The 18042-nt window shown below is 36.7% G+C and overlaps 1 protein-coding gene across 7 annotated transcripts in view; it reads left to right on the top strand.

Annotated features, from left to right (window-relative positions):
* PGGT1B (protein geranylgeranyltransferase type I subunit beta) overlaps positions 1–18042 on the top strand; it is a 59251-nt gene that overhangs the window by 9223 nt on the left and 31986 nt on the right. For all 7 annotated transcript variants that reach the window (XR_004961734.1, XR_004961733.1, XR_004961737.1 and 4 more), the window contains exons 2-4: positions 2287–2405; positions 16554–16621; positions 17757–17908. Coding sequence is in view for 2 of the 7 variants with exons in the window: in XM_036280395.1 (XP_036136288.1) it covers positions 2287–2405; positions 16554–16621; positions 17757–17908 (339 nt within the window). In the remaining 5 variants the exon portion in view is untranslated. The remainder of the gene's footprint in view (positions 1–2286; positions 2406–16553; positions 16622–17756; positions 17909–18042) is intronic.

Below are 18042 nucleotides of genomic sequence, written 5' to 3'. Positions count from 1 at the left end.
AGATGAGAATTTAGAAAAGATTTAGAAAATATTAGGTAACCTGCCCAGGTTACATATGATTATAAATTGGGCAACCTAGGATTTGAACCTAACTCATTTGACTGCAGAATCTGAGCTTTAAATTACAGCTTCCCACATAATGGGGTTCCATTGCCCTTAATTCAAACCTGATCTTATCCAGATAAATCATCTCTCTAATTGAGGTGGATTCACAGTGGTTGCTGGAATTAAATTAAGATAATATATGAGAAATTTCTAGCCCAATGTCTAATATGAAATAATAGTAATATCAGTAATATGTTTCCCAAAATTTATTGTTTTTAAGTGTACCAATATCTTATTAGTGTTAGTTTTTTGCCCTTAAGCTTTGGTTGGGATTAAGTTACTCTTTGATTTCTTCTTCTGTTAGCTAATGGATGCCAGCCTTTATCATCCAGGGATCAGAGAGAGAATTGCAACGTAAAAAAAAATAAATGACTATTTTCCATTTCTCTTCAAGTTGGTAATACCATTCTAGATGCATAGGGAAGAAGTTAATACACACAATAGATACCTTAGGGCATTAAGGCTTAATTCTCTTTTGGAATCTTCATTAAAAGGGTTACAGAATGGCCCTGGCTGGTTAGGCTCAGCATTTAGAGCATCGGCCTGCAGACTAAGGGGTCTTGGGTTCCATTCAAGGTCAGGGGCATGTGCCTGGATTGCAGGTTTGATCCGTGACCTGTTCGGGGGTCATGCAGGGGGCAACCAATCGATATGTCTCTCTCACATCAATATTTCTCTCTTTCTCCCCCTCCCTCCCTTCCACTCTATCTAAAAATCAATGGAAAGATATCTTTGGGTGAGGATTAACAACAACAAATTTTTTTAAATGGTTACAGAATGCTTCAGGTAGCTCTGCTATACAATTTTCGACCAGATAATTTGAAGTATTAATTTATCTATATTAGTCATAGGAATTGCTAGAATATGGAAGTAGGGTGACCATGCTCAATCAAACAACATTGTAGAATGCATTTCCACATGAAAGGAATTCTATGTAACAAGCTTCTTTATGTGAAAAAAAAAGTCAGTAAGGTACTAGTTTTTATATGAAAGCATTAGGTTTAGGTTTCTGATTTAGAGCCTAATCTTGGAGGGAAAATGAGTATTGTCTTACAGTTGTTTATTCCGAAGAATGGTCCTCTTTGGGAGAATGGAGTTGAAATGCATTTGTATTTTTTAAAGTGTTCTTACTTTCCAAAATGTATTATAAATTTTCTCTAAGTGGTCACATTATTTGTAAATATATTTAAATAAAAATTGATTTATTCTAGCATTTCTTAAGAATGAAGCAGCAGCCCTGGCCAGTTTTGCTCAGTGGTTAGAGCATTGGCCTGAGGTCCAGAGAGACCCGGGTTTGGTTACCACTAAGGGTGTGTACCTTGGTTGCAGTTTGTCCCTGGCCCTGGTTGGTCATGCGGGTGGCAGCCACTCGATGTGTCCCTTTCGCATCTATGTTTCTCTCTCTCTCTCTCTCTCTCTCTCTCTCTCTCTCTCTCTCTCTCTGTCTCTCTCTCCCTCCCACTCTGAACAAAAGATGGAAAAGTGTCCTCAGGTGAGAATTAAAAAAAAAGAAGAAGAAGAATGAAGCAGCAGCTATCAGCATAATTGCTTTTGGCAAATTAGTGAAAATCGAGATTTTTTTATGTTTTCCAGGCTTTTGACTTTATTTGTACTGAACAAGTACAGGAAATTCTCTCTCTCTCTTTTTTTTTATTTTTTATTGATTATAGAGAGAGGGAGAGAGAGATAGAAACATTAATGAGAGAGAACATCTATTGGGTGCCTCCTCCATGCCTTGCACTGGGAATTTGGCCCACAACTTGGGCATGTGCCCTGACCGGGAATCGAACTGTGACCTCTTGGTGTATGGGTTGACCACTGAGCCACACATCCAGGCAGAAATTTTCTATTTTAAGTCTACTTTTAGTCTTCAGGGTACTGATAAACTGACTTCAGTAAATTCAGATGAGTAGCATTGGTTTCTTAACCCCAAAATATCCCTTTAAAAAAAATTGAAACAAAGGTTTGATTGATATTACTAAGTGATGAGAATATATTGTTGGTTGGTTGTTTTTGTTTTTGTTTTTAATTTTTGGAGGTTTTTTTGGTTTGTTTGGCTTTTGCAAGATAGGAGTTTTATTTAAATTACTTGAAAATTAGAATGAGTTTATTATTTTTCTGAATCAGAAAGACTTCAGTGTTTTGGTAGTAAAGATGGAATCTTACATTTTTTTCTTTTAGGTTGACAATTGCATTTTTTGCGCTTTCCGGGCTGGATATGTTGGATTCCTTAGATGTGGTCAACAAAGATGATATAATAGAGTGGATTTACTCCCTGCAGGTCCTTCCCACAGAAGACAGTGAGTGAGTTTTTAGCATTTTATTTTTAGTGTGACTAGTTGTACCTGGTGTAACGTGTTGGATTAGCATATCTTCATTTTTATTCACAAACTATTAATATATTTTATTCATCTATGTTTTTCTTATAATACAACACTCCCATTCTATTCAAATATAACACTTAATACGTCTAATCTTTAACCATTTAGGAGAACAATTTAGAGTTGTCTGGAATTAAAAGATTCACAATTATAGCACCATCCTGTGTTATGCACTTCCATATTGACTGTTTATTGATTATTTGTATTTGCTATTTGTTTGATTAGTTTTGTAGCATTTACTCTTTTTTTTTTTTTTGGTCTCTTCAGTGAAAAATTCTTTGCCATCAGAAGGTTTTATTTCAATCTCATGGTCATCTTCCCTCTAATGTTTCATTAGCATTTCTTCTCTTTTTTTTTTGAGAAAGGAAGAGGGAGAGAGAAAGAGAGAGAGGGAGAGACAGACATCGATGTAAGAGAGACATATCCATTGGTTGCATCCCACAGGACCCCAACCAGGGCTGGGAATTGAACCTGCAACCCTTCGGTCCATAGGCCGACTCTAACTGCTGAACCAAACCAGCCAGGGCTCATTAACACTTCCTTGATGGTTTCTTAGAGTTCTTATTTACACTTCAGTCATTTTTGTACTTCTTAAAACTTTACACATTTTGATCAGTTAAATAAATTCTCAAAATACAGAAATTGCCTGATCAACTAAAGGCACACACATTTTATGAATTCAGTTATTTACTTTGTTAAGTGAAAAATACCAAACAACAATTTAACTTATAAATGTTAGAAATTCTAACCTGGAAAAGATCAATCAAATAAGCTCCCAGAAAATCACTCAATATTTATCAGTGGTCACTGTGTCTCTGTCTTTTTTTTTTTTTTTTTATCCTCACCCGAGGACATTTTTCCATTTTTTGTTCAGATAGAGCGGGAGGGAGAGAGAGAGAGAGAGAGAGAGAGAAACATCGACATGAAGGGACACATCGAGTGGCTGCCACCCGCACGACCAACCAGGGCCGGGGACAAACTGCAACCGAGGTACGTGCCCCTAGCGGGAACCGAACCCGGGTATCTCTGTACCGCAGGCCGACGCTCCAACTGCTGAGCCAAACCGGCCAGGGCTCTGTCTTTTTTTTTTTAATATGTTTTTTAAATTGAGTTTAGAAAGAGAGGAAGGGGAGGGGGAAGAGAGGGGGGGGGCAGGGAGAGAGAGAGAGAGAAACATCAATCGGTTGCCTCCCTCATGCAACCCAACCTCCAAGGCATGTGCCCTGACTGGAAATCATACCAGGGAACTTTCTATGCGTGCACAGGATGACGCCCAACCAACTGAACTACACTGGCAGGGTCAGCATTTATAAACTAACAGTGTTGTTCATTGGTTGAAGTAATTATGTATAAATCTCACCTAGATGAACTTTGGGGAAATAAGCCAAGCTTTATTTAGAAAGAAAGAAAGGTTTGATTTATTAGCTGATGCTGTTAGACATAGTTTGTGGCTTCTACTTTATTGTTCTTGAAGTTCCCATTGTTTGTTTTTATATAACTTTAAAAATCTGTGCCTATTGGACAAATTAGAGACTTCTGGTCAAGATGGTGGCGTAGGTAATCGCAGTATTGTGTCCTCCCACAACCACATCAAAGTTACAACTAAAGTACAGAACAACCATCATTCAAAACCGCCTGAAATCAAGCTGAATGGAAGTCCTACAACTACGGAATTAAAGCAGCAGTCACATCCAGACTGGTAGGAGGGGCGGCAGCGTGAGGGGCCACGGCGGCGAGACGAGCTGGTCCCACACCCAAGTGTGGCGGATAAAAATCAGGAGGCTCCCGTGGCTGGGAAGGTCCTTCCTGAGGACTGAGGGGTCCCCATCCCTCACCAGGTGCCCCGCTCAGGGTTCTAGTGCCAGGAAGAGAAGTCCCCATCACTTCTGGCTGGAAAAACCAGCAGGAACTGAGGCTCAGGGAAGCTGACGTGGCTGGAGCCCCAGGCAGCTCCCTAAAGGGCCCGCACACGGACTTATCGGACTCTCTCCCTCTAAGCTTGGAGGGGAGGCAGCTCGAGGGGTGCCAGAGACATACAGGGAAGAACTGAGCTGTTTGGCACTGGAGCAAGGGCTGGAGAGGGGGCTTTCTCTGGGACAAATGTGCTGTAAGAGGCCTTTGTTCCTTTGGTGAGCCCTTCCCTGGGGCGGCAGACAGCCGCCATATCTGGGACTCCAGCAACCTGGCTCACACTGGTAGCCCCGCCCTGGTGACTTCCTGAGGCCCCGCCCCACCCCACACAACTTTCAAGCCCACCCAAGCTGTTGCCACTTGCTTAACCATAGGATTGGCCGGTCTTGGATCCTGCTTCAGGTTTATCCTAAATTCTTTCAAACGAGCAGCATCGGATCTCAGCGAGCCCCATACCTCTCATTAAGTAATACACTGAAACAAACACAGGGAGGCAGCCAAAATGAGGATACAAAGAAACAGGTCCCAAATGAAAGAACAGAATAAAACCCCAATAAAAGAACTAAGCGAAAGGGAGATAAGCAACCTAACAGATACTGAGTTCAAAATACTGCTTATAAGGATGCTCAATGAACTTAGTGAGAACCTCAGTGAACTTAGGGAGGGCCTCAAGAGCATAAAAAAGGACCAGTCTGAAATCATGGATGCACAGTTAGAATTGAAGGAGGCATTAACTGAAATAAAGAATAATTTACACAGCTTCAATAATAGAGCATGTAAATCCAAGGAGCAAACCATCGATTTGGAATATAAGGAAGCAAAAAATGCCCAATCAGAACAGCAAAAAGAAAAAAGAATCCAAAAAAATAAGGATAGTGTAAGGAGCCTCTGGGACAACTTCAAGCATGCCAACATTCACATCTTGGGGGTGCCAGAAGGAGAAGAGAGAGAACAAGAAATCGAAAACCTGTTTGAAACAATAATGGCAGAAAACTTTCCTAATTTGGTGAAGGAAACAGACATACAAGTCCAGGAAGCACAGAGAGTCCCAAACAAGATGAACCCCAAGAGGCCCACACCAAGACACATCATCAAAATGCAAAAGGTTCAAGACAAAGAGAGAATCTTAAAAGCAGCAAGAGAAAGGCAGCTAGTTACCTACAAGGGAATTCCCATTAGGCTGTCAGCTGATTTCTCAAAAGAAACTTTGCAGGCCAGAAGGGAGTGGCAAGAAATATTTAGAGTGATGAAAACCAAGAACCTACAACCAAAATTACTCTATCCTGCAAAGCTGTCATTTAGAATCGATGGACATATAAAAACTTTCCCAGACATGAAAAAGTTAAAGGAGTTCATCACTACAAAACCGTTATTATATGAAATGATGAAGGGTCTTTTTGAAGAAAAAGATAAAATGTATGAACAAACAAAATGGCAATGAATACATATCTATCAACAATGGAATCTACAAACAAAATGAACAGGAGAACAGAAACATTCTCATAGATACAGAGAACATTTTGTTGGTTGCCAGTTGGGAGGGGGTTGGGGGAATGGTTGAAAAAGGTGAAGGGATTAAGAAGCACAAGTTCATTGCTAGACTGACAAACCTCAAAGGGAAAGGGGTTTGGGGGGGGGGAGAAATAAACCAAAGAACTTACATGCAAAAAAAAAAATCTGTGCCTATTGTCCTGGCCAGTGTGCTCAATTGTTTGGAACATCATCCCATGTACTGAGAGGTTGCCGGTTCAATTCCAGATCAGGGTACATGCCCAGGTTGCAGGCTCAATCCCCAGTGAGGGGCATGCAGAAGGCAGCAGATCGATATTTCTCTCTTTCTCTCTCTCTAAAATAAATTTTAAAAAATATGTGCCTGTTGATGAATTCTTGTTAAAAGTGATTGCGCAGTTTGAACTAAGTCTATCAAAACATAATACATAAATATCTAACCACTTTTCACCAGCTACATGAAACAGCATATGTGATATGCTGGTCAATAGTTATAAATTCTAACATGTTGGTGAGTAGGATTTATTGAATGTTCTGCTAAACCTGTGGAGAAGGACTTTGATAAATTACAAGATATGGTCCTCATTTTCAACAGATGTGCTGCAAGGATTTTCAAAACCTGCAATACCTGACTATTTATTAAGGGGCACTGGACCTCTTTTCCCTTAAGGCAGCGGTTCTCAACCTGTGGGTCACGACCCCTTTGGGGGTCGAACGACCCTTTAATAGGAGTCGCCTAAGATCAACGGAAAACATATTTCTGATGGTCTTAGGAACCAAGACACGGCTCCTCTGTGCGTCTCCAGGCGGTTCTGCCCACATGCAGATACTCCCACATACAACATGAGGAACTCTATTAAAGGGTCGTGGCATTAGAAAGGTTGAGAACCACTGCCTTAGGGTATCAAATAAAAAAATGACAACGGCCAACACAATAGCTATCCAGTGTGAATGAATCAGAATTATACTTTTTTTTGGTCAGATAGGCAAAAAATGTATTTTTTGGTTTGCCACAGAATTTTAGTAGTTTGTGTGCCACGAGATGAAAAAGGTTGAAAGTCACTGCTCTATGAACTTGTGCTGACATGAGGTCACGGTTCTAGTCACCTGCAAATGGAAACAATTTGTATTTTTCCTTTTTATCAGGATATCTTTTTTAGTAGCTTAAGTGAAAGTCTAAGTTTTTTTTTAAGTTGGTTATTAGACAGATGTATTAACAGATTCTGGCTCTTGTTTGTTTTTTTAAAAATGTATTTCCTGATTAACTTATACACTCTGGTTTCTTAAAGAAATATATCTCACATAGTATAGATAGGGAATTATACACTGTGTTATATAGAAAAGCCATTCTGTAAGTTTATTTAGAAAAATTTTATTGATATTCATTTCCTTGAAATAAAATAACCATCGTTTCTATAGAAAATTTGGACTATAATATTTTAATGAGAGAACTCATACTATAGGTTACAGTTACCAGAACATTGACCCATTATTTGCCATGCGTCCTACTTTTGTCTTTTCTTGTATTTTCCCCCACTTTTAAGAATGGTTTGCTGCCTCTGTGATTGAGCTGTGTTTTTGTCTGCTCTTTAGTATGTGTTTACTTTTTCCTACCATTTTATTAGTGAAATGAGTTTTTATAATACTTTAATACCGTATTCTTTATCTTTATATATATATATATATATATATATATATATAATTTTTTTTTTCTTTATTGATTTTTAGAGAGAGAGAGAGAAACATCGATTGGCCGCCTCCTGCATGCCCCCTATTGGAGACCGGGCCCATAACCCAGGCATGTGCCCTGACCGGGAATCTAACCAGCGACCTCTTGGTGCATGGGTCGATGCTCAACTACTGAGCCACACTGACTGGGCTCCATATTCTTTTTAATGGATACTTCCTTTTTTCATTATTTGCTCTTTTGTTGTGAGGGGTTTGCTAACTATTTGAACTTTTATATTATCCATAATAATTGTATTTGCTACATATTTACTAGAATGGATAAAATGAAAAAGGAGGAAAAAAACAAGTGTTGATGAGAATATAGCGCAACTGGAATTCTCATAGATTGCTGAAGGTGTTTTATAACTACTGTTTGTAACTACTATTTGGCAGTATTTACTAAAGCTGAACAAATGTACAATTCTCCCTAGTACATAGCCAAAAGATACTACAAGGTACTAAAATGTTCATAGCAGTATTTTTCATAAGAGCACAGAAGTAGGAACTATACAAACTATTCATCATTGGTATATTTGATAAATGATGTATTAAAATATTTACATAATGCAATACAATACAGTAATGGTTAAGAAATTTATACCGCATGCAAAAATTTGAATGTCACAAACATATTTTGAGAGAAAGAAGTACATAGTCTATTACTCCATTTACATAAAATACAAAAATAGGCAAAACCAATCTCAGTGTTTGAGGAGTGGCCAGAAGGACATACTAGGGGGCTTCTTGTTGCTATCATATACTTTTTCTTTAGCTGAGTGCTGGTTTTATGAGTGAGTTTACTTTGCAGAAGTTTATTGAACTGTTTAATTATCATAGGTGTGCTTTTCCAATGTTTATTATACTGAAAAATTTTAAATTTTTAAAAATTAGAGTTGGTATTCACCATCCCTTTTGAGACCCATCAGAATTCACTTTCATTGTACTGTCATCTCCATGGATTCCACTAGTTTGAAACCCATTGCTAATTAAAAAAAAAAAAAAAAAAAGTATTGCTGCTTAACTATTGCTTAAAATGTTTTTGCTTGCATCTTAATTGTAAACTTCTAGAGGACAGAGAATGTGTCAGTCTTACATTTCTTTTCCCTGTCAGTGCCTAAAGCATTGTTGTGTCTCAGCAGCTGTTAGACTGTTAAATCACTTGTACTTTCTCCAACTTCACTGTTCCTCCTTTTCTGTATTTTCACATTTAGCCTAGAGCATCCTCTGGCACCTCCAATATTTTCCCATTCATAAGGCATTTGCAAACTGAGTAAAATATGCTTTCTGTGACTCATAGGTCTATATTTGTCCTACTTTGTGGTAGCATATAAAACCTTAGGGAATTAAAAAAAATCTAAAAATATAAACAAAATCCAGAGACCATAAAGGAAAAATCTGATAGATTTGACTAAATAATTATTTTGAATGTTATGTAGGGAAAGATAAAGTTAGATAAGTGACAGGCTTGGAGGAAATTGTGGCAATATATAATAGACTGAATAATAATATATTCCATATAGTGCCACAAGTCTCTCTGGACTAAAGACTTTTTAAAGATTGAGAAGAAAATGACTCATCACTGTTCAGAAAATGACAGAATGTATGAATAGTAATTCACAAAAGAGTACAGATAGTCAAAAAATACATGAAAAGAGGTTTAACCTTACCAGAAAGCAGGGAGATGTAATAGAAACAGTGATGTTACATTATTTTTTGCCTAACATATCAACTTAGCAAAACGTTTTTAAAAGTTGAGAAGAATGTGCAGGAATCCTGGCTGGGTGGCTCAGTTAGTTGGAGTGTTGTCCTATACACCAAAAGGTTGGGGGTTCAATTCCTGGTCAGGGCATATACCTAGGTTGCAGGTTTGATCTCCAGTCAGGACACATACAGAAGGCAACCAATCGATGTTTCTCTCTCTCTCAAATCAATAAAAATATATCCTTGGGTAAGGATAAACAATAATAATTTGGGGGAAAGAGCACTTTAATATGTGTTTGGTGGAAGTGAAAATTATAACCTTTTGAAGGGCATTTTAGCAGTGTATAATTTTTTACTCTATCTGACATATTCTCATGTGAGTTGAATAATGGCCCCAAAACACATGTTTACCCAGAACCTCAGAATACGACTTTATTTGGAATAAAGGTCTTTGTAGATGAAGTCAAGGTAATGATCTCAAGATCAATAACTGGTGTTCATATAAGCAAAAGGAGAGGGAACAGTTGAGACACAGAGGGAAGGCCATGTGAATAGAGAGGCAGAGAGTAAAGTGGTGGGTTAACATGCTAGAGGATGCCTAGTTTGCCCACAGACACCAGAAGCTAAGAGAGAAGCTTGAAGTGGATTCTCCCGTAGAGCTCCAGAAAGAACGAACTATGCCCACTCCTTGATTTTAGACTTCTGGGCTCCTGAACTATGAAATGATTTCTGTTGTTTACGAGTCGTCAGATTCATGGTAATTTGTTCCTAGCCTTAGGAAACTAATACATGTGTACAAAAACATGTAGAAAAATGTTTTGGCGTTGTTAATTACAGTAACAAATTAGAAGCAAAATAACTGTTCAATAAAAGAAATAGTTAAACTATGGTCTACTAAAGAATACTGTGCAGTAGTAAAATGACTGAGATAGATCTCTATACGTACTGCCATGAAATTGTTCATTATACATGGTTGAATGATAAATACCAACATGTACAGAGAGACAGCTGTCTTAATAATTTGTGAATATAAATATATAGGAAAAACTTTAAGGATACATAGAAAATCTTTGTGGAGGAGGAAGTAGATAGGAACAGAGGTAGGGGATCCAGGATAAGATACTTTAATTTTATTGTATATATCTACATTGTTTGAATGTTTACAATAAATGTTTCTATATTTAAAAATTCAATTTAAAAAGAGTCTTAGCTTAATTTCTCTTCAAAACACAGCAAAAATAAACATTTAAAAACTAAACTTAAAGTTATGTGGTTATACATGAAAACTGATATTTTGCTCATGGCAGAAATAATGCCGTACATTATTTAATATTTCATCATTTTCAAAAGCATTGTCAAATACTTTATTGAATTTTTTTCTTCCCCTTATATGCCCTTCCCAAAGAGAAAAATGAGAGGCAGAGTGATTAAGAGACCTGCCCCAAGGCCACACACACAAGTTAAGTGGTAGAGGCAGACTGAAGTTTCTAACTCAAAGTACCAGTGCTGCTTGACTATTGAAGTATATAGGTCCCTAGTGGAGACTGTTAATGTATGCACTTACATACATAGTGAATAATTAATCAAAATTAACCCTGACCTTCCACTTAACTCCATAATTGCAAGACCCTGGTGGTATCCTAGTAATCAGTGTGTGGCCAGACTGTTGGAGGAGTGGGACCCTTCTCATCAACATCCACAAGTATTTGGGAAACACAAGGGATCAGGCTTAAAATTGTATGCTCCTTTCTCTGATCAGGGACACAACTAGAGGATTTTAGAGCTAAAATAGAACAAGGAATATTATAGTCCATCATTTTAAAAATGAGGATATTAACAGAGAGATTAATCATTTATCCACAGTAATATAACTAGTTAAGGCTAGAGGCAAAATTAGAATACAGTGTTCTGTTTTCTAGTCCTTTGTTATTTTCATTACTGGTATTTGTTTCTTAAGAGATCTCATGAAATATTAGGATTAAGTGTTTGGGAATGTAAATAAGGTGGTTTAATATTAAAAGGTGAATTGCTTAATGGTTTTATTTTTTAGTAGGTTTTTGTCAGATTGCTGCCTTTTAAAAATAATATGCTTAAAATATAAGTATGGTTTCCTGTGACTAAATCGAGCATGTTGCCAGTTTTAAAAAATTGTAGAGCACCTTTTTTGGAAGCATTGTGATCAAGAATTTTTTGCAAAGATCCCACAATGCTTAGTTTATGTTCCCAACTGTCCCTAGTCATATGTCTGATGGGCCACATCACAGATCTTTTCACAGTCCAACTGTAATTCTAAATTCTCTGTTTACTATTCTGTTGGATGGAACACTTAAATCTCTATGAAAGAAAGCCTTTTACCTGCCTTTTCTTTAATTGGTTTAGGCCCAATTCTAAAACTAATCTGTGAAATTTAGAAAATAGATATTAAAAAAAAATTTTTTTTCAAGCTGTAGAATTCTGCATTTGCCTTGTCTATGTGTCTCTTGACATCCTGAAAAGGTTGTGTAAGGTATATCCTTTTACTAGGAAACTGCATGTTTCTTGAGACCTATGAAGAATTATTTCTGTAGTCATAAAATATGTGTCAAATTTTACATAAAAGTGGCCATATTCTTCACTTGAATTATTTTTGCTTAGTGCAAAAACCTAACTTTTAAAATGGACATTAGAAAGTTAAGAACCATGACCAAATCCGGTTTTGAATTATATTTAGGTGGTGTGACCATCATTAATTGTGTTGATATTTTAGCCTGAGCTGTTTTTTATTAGAAGCCCCTTAATATAACTTTTAATGTATTTTTATTTTATCTTTCACAATAACATTTTCTCTTTAAAAAGGGGAAATACACTTTCTTGTTATGAAAAGCAACTCCACTGATTAAAATGAATCTTTTAAAACTCTCATTAAAATTATTTCTATAGGTTTATAACTTTTTTTGTTTTTTGAAGACTCAAATGGACTGTCTTTACAATGCTGGACATATAGTTGGTGTTTATTATGAGCTTAATAGTAAACCTTTAAGTTTTTTTTTTTATCCTCACCCTGAAGATATTACTGATTTTAGAGATAGAGGAAAGGGAGTATGGGGAGAGTAAGAGAAAAAAACAACTATGTGAGAGAGAAACATCCTTCTGATGCTTCCTGTACATGCCCCAGCGGGGGATTGAACCCACAACCTTTTGGTATACAGACAATGCTCCAACCAACTGAACCACCCAGCCAGGGCTAAATCTTTACATTTTAAAGTGAAATATGACCCAGTCATCAGGCAGGAGTTAGCTCTGTAGCTTAATAATTGTCTTCCATGTGTAGGCACACAAATAAAGGGATTGTTTTTCCTTATCGTTGATACCTAAACGTATTCTTTAATAACGCATTCCTCTACATACTCACACATGAACACTCATATACATATTACACCCCATGTACATATTCCCATTTTTGCTGCTGCTTCTTCCCATCTACCTAATTTCATTTTCTGTAGTAATCTGGATATATATGATATATTACTATCTAAACTACTTACATGTAACAAAATAAACTAGATCAGCTTTATGGTTCTACGATGGTGGAGGATGGGATCACCAAATCAGTGGTTCTCGATTGTTACTGTGTATCACACAGGGATTGTTTCCTCTTTTTATATATAATTGTCCTGGCCCAGCTGTCAGGGATTTGATGTGAGCCTGTGTTAGAACCCATGAAGCATCTGTATTTTTTTCAAACTATACAGTTGAGTCTGTCAGGCAGCCAGACCTGTTTCAGTTTGTTTTGCTACTACTAAAGAGGAACGCTAGGTGGTGCCATCTAATAACCTCCAAAGTAGTTTAAACTATACTCTGCATATGCATCCAGTGGTAAATTTGGACTGAATGGGGAATTTATACTTAACAGTTGGTTAATAGCAAAAAAGGATCTAGAATTCTAACTTGCTATCCATTGTCTATTTTGTTTATTCTCTCCCAAGCTTTGATGATAAATACCCTTTCCTTAATTATAAACATAATTCACGTACTATTGTATCATTTTTCTCTTGACTGTATACATTTCTCCATGTTGCTACATGGTTTCCCCTAATTATTACTTTAATAGCAGTATAATGTTCTTGAGTAGACACAGTATGTTATGTTTAACTTGTCCAACAATCCATTCTGTGTGATACACATAAAAATTGAGAATCACTGATTTGGCGATCGCATCCTCCACCATGGTAGAACCATAAAGCCGATCTAGTTTATTTTGTTACATGGAAGTAGTTTAATAGTAATATATCATAAAAATCCAAATTGCTTCAGAAAATGAAATTGGGTAGATGGGGAAAGGCAGCAGCAAAAATGGGAATATGTATGTGGATGTAATATGTTTATATATGAGTGTTATGTGTGAGAGGGATGTGTTATTAGAGAATATAATGTGTTTAGTTATCAACTATAAGGAAAAACAATCCTTTTTTTGTGTGCCTGCACATGGAAGACAATTATTAAGTTACAAAGCTAAACTGCCTGATGATTGGGTTATATCTCATTTAAAAACTTAAAGTTTTACTATTAAGCTCATAATAAATGCCAACTCTATGTCATTGTAAAGACAATACATTTAGAGTCTTTAAAAATCAAAAAGTTATAAACCAGTAAAATGTAAGACTGAGAGTTTGAAAAGATTTATTTTTTTCTAAATTTTCACCATTATAATACTGCAGCGAGTGTTTCTGTGCACATGATATCTAGGTTGAACGGGGTATGAGCATTTTTATGGGTTCTTATGTATTGGTAAGTGCTTACCATTTTAAAAGTCTTTAGCAAGGATAAGAGAACCATCATGTTCATCAAAATTACTGTCACCATTAGATAGTATTTTTAAAATTTTTATGTTAATGGGGGAAGGTGCTTGGTAGAGAGTTTTAAATTTGTGGATAAGTTTTCCTAAATTGTTCAGAGAATTAATGTATAAGCCACTATTCTGTGTATTTCAGGGGACATAAAGCTGAATAGAGAACAGCACCCAATTTAAAGAATAGAAGAGTAAAAACAAGTTAATTATGAGTTAGTCATATACTGATCATAAGACATATGAAGCTAGTTCCTCAGATCAGAGCCTATTTTTAAATCAATTTAAATTTTTATTAGTTACACATGCCCAGCCTACATTTCTACCGGATACATATAGCATGATAATTTTCTAATAGCTATTAAAACCATAATTATTTTCTTATTGTGGATGTGACCATTTTTAAAATATTTTTAAAATTTTACTTTACAACATTTATTGAGATATGGGTACAACTGATGATTTGATACATGTATATATTACAAAGTTATTACCACGTAAGGTTAGTTAACTTCCATGTTTCTATCTTTCTCTCTCTCTTTCTAAAAAAAAAATGAATAAAAACATATTTTAAAAGAGGATCTACTCTTGCCCTGGCCAGTTTGGCTTAGTAGTTAGAGCGTCGGCCTGTCATCTGGAGAGACCCAGGTTCGGTTCTCGCTAAGGGCATGTACCTCGGTTGCAGCTTGTCCCCGACCCTGATTGGGTGGTGTGGGAACCACTCAGTGTGTCCCTTTCACATCGATGTTTCTCTCTCTCTCTCTCTCTCTCTCTCTCTCTCTCTCTCTCTCTCTCCCTTCCACTATATTTGAACAAAATATAGAAAAATGTCCTCGGGTGAGGATAAAAAAAAAAAAGAGGACCTACTCTTAACAACTTTCAAGTATACCGTACAGTATCGTTAACTTAGGTCACCATGTGGTACATTAGATCCCCAGAAACTTGTCTTGTAAATTTGTGTGCCTTGGCCAACATCTCTTCACTTCTCACACCCCCCTAGTCCCTGAAAACTACTATTTACTATTTCTATGATTTCAGCTTTTTAAAATTTCACAAATACCTTTGTCTGACTTATTTCACTTAGCATAATGCCCTCAAGACCCATTCATATTGTTGTAAAAGGCAGAATTTCCCTCTTTTTGATGGCTGAATAATATTCGTGAGAGAGAGAGAGAGAGAGGTTGATTTTCTTTTTTTTTTTTTATCCTCACCCGAGGACATTTTTCCATTTTTTGTTCAGGTAGAGTGGGAGGGAGAGAGAGGAACAGAGAGAGAGAGAGAAACATCGATGTGAAAGGAACACAGCGAGTGGCTGCCACCCGCACAACCGACCAGGGCTGGGGACAAACTGCAACCGAGGTACGTGCCCTTAGCGGGAACCAAACCCGGGTCTCTCAGGACCGCAGGCCGACGCTCTAACCGCTGAGCCAAACCGGCCAGGGCGAGAGGTTGATTTTCTTTATCCATTCATCTGTTGATGGGCATTTAGGTTGTTTCCCTGTCCTGGTTATTGTGAATAATGCTGCAATACACATGGGAGTACAGATATCTTTTTGAGATAGTGATGTCATTTTTTTTGGAAATAAAATTGCTGAATTATAGTTATTAATTTTTTTTAGGAAACTTCATACTGTTTTCTATAGTGGTTATACCACTGTACACTCTCACCAACAGTGCACAAGAGTTCCCTTTTCATGACTATAACTGTATTCTTTAAGTGCCCAGTTATATTCCATTGATATCTTGAAAAATGAAAAATTTTAGATAGAAAAAAAGTTGTATGAGTAAACATTTTGAATGAGTAGAGACTAAGTGCTAACTTGTAGTGTTCTATATACGTCAAAGCAAAGTGGGTTATTTGGACTCAGAATGAGGTCTGTCTAATACTAAAACACAAAGTACATACATTTTCTGTGACTATAGATTAGTTTATACCTTTAGCTTGCTCCTCTGTAAAGAAGCAGTGAGTTAAAGTGAAAAGACACTGGATGAGAAGTTAGGATTCTAGATCCTTTTGTATTGCTAACCAACAATTACCTTGAACTTGTTACTTCTGGACTGCTGCTTTCAGTTCTGTAGAATGAGGGGTTGAATGTATTGATTGCGTGAAAAATAGTCAGGTAAGAAAAATATGAAAGCATTCTGTATATAGTGAGGTGGGTTATAAACTGAAGGTACATGGTAGAAAATCATTATTTTGTCCTGACTGATTTGGAAGTTAAATGAGAGTTCCATAATGCACCTAGGAGACACCTGGCACATAGTAAACATTCAGCATTCGCTAGTATGAAAATGGAGATAGTGATAAAACTTTGGCAGTAAAATACCTTTTTTCTGAAGGATTGTGTGATTAAACTACATATTTTAAATAAGTCTATGTTTTCATTTTCTAGGGTCAAATCTAAATCGCTGTGGTTTCCGAGGTTCTTCATACCTGGGTATTCCATTCAATCCATCAAAGGTCAGTTCTGTTTGGGTCAGGAAGAAGGAGAAGGGGAGATAGAGAGATTATAGTGAGAAAGAATACTAAGAAAGGATACAGAAAGCACTAAGCTTCCAAGTTTCAATATAGCTAAATACTGTCTAATAATGTGTGTTATGAACTGGACTCTTTAAGGGAAAGCTATACCCACCTTACTTCCTGGAAGAATGTACAGTACATATACACAGAAATTCCTGTTGTCACAAAAACTATGTCTCTTACTGCTGTGTGTGTGTGTGTGTGTGAATTATTAGTGATTTCCCGGAGAAAATGAAAATAAAGCACTCAAGTGCTTGATACTTGCTCTCTAAGAAGCCCATGAGCTTGTATGTGTTAGAGAAGGACTTTACATTTGGTTCTCATTTCTTAGTAATAAAAGAAAAACTCTTGCTAGGGCAGTAATTAAAAACCTAAATAGTGATGGATTTGTTGACCTTCATGGCAATAGGCAGAATATCTTCAGCATTATAGCCAGAGGCGTTGGTACCAGCACGTGCAGGTGTAGAGAGCACTGAGTCCTAACAAAGTGAGGAACTTTTTCTTCAAAGAAGCAGACTCAGAACAAGCTTTGTAGATGTTTCATCTGTGCACAAAACACCAATATTTTTCTACAGTAGAAAGGTTTCACAAAATAGGAACTATTTCCTTGATGAGGTCAGTTTGCTTATGTAATATGGTTACAAGCTAGTGTCCGGCTACATTGAGTACATCAAAGTTTGTATCCAGTTGCTATCTGAAGGTGAATGGTGTGCTGCCAGTTTTTCTGTAGTCTGCTTCAAAATTTTGGAATAAATAGCAGTGATTTTGGAGAAGGTGACATGATTTGATAGAGTCACTTCTTCAACTTTTTTCCTCTGCCCTAAGCTGTAGACCAGCTTGCCTCTGTCACAGTCATGAATTTGCCAAGGTGCCTCCAGTCGTGCGTGTCCATTGCTTTTAACAGGGAATCTAAAGACCAGTGATTCATAAAATATGAATATATATAAAATTGAGGTTTGTTTTTCTCAATCGAATGTCTATACAAATTAGTATAGACAATTTTACCTATTTACTGAAATTCTTTAATGCAATAAGTTTTTATTTCATTTTATTAACATATTAATTTTGAATTCAGAATCCTGGAACAGCTCATCCTTATGACAGTGGCCACATAGCAATGACCTACACGGGTCTTTCATGCTTAGTTATACTTGGAGATGATCTAAGTCGAGTAAATAAAGAAGCTTGCTTAGCAGGCTTGAGAGCCCTTCAGCTGGAAGATGGAAGGTATGGGTCATTGTTTCTTTTTCTTGTTTAAGAAATGTCTTTTGAAACTAAAGAAAATGAATATAATACTATACTAGAACTTTAGAGTTTATAATAAATTCTTAGAGTTTTAAGGTGAAACTTTTTAAAGTCCA

The sequence above is a fragment of the Molossus molossus genome, unplaced genomic scaffold (assembly GCF_014108415.1).
Source record: "Molossus molossus isolate mMolMol1 unplaced genomic scaffold, mMolMol1.p scaffold_m16_p_3, whole genome shotgun sequence".
Taxonomy (NCBI): Eukaryota; Metazoa; Chordata; class Mammalia; order Chiroptera; family Molossidae; genus Molossus; species Molossus molossus.
This window is presented reverse-complemented; position numbering and strand designations above follow the sequence as displayed.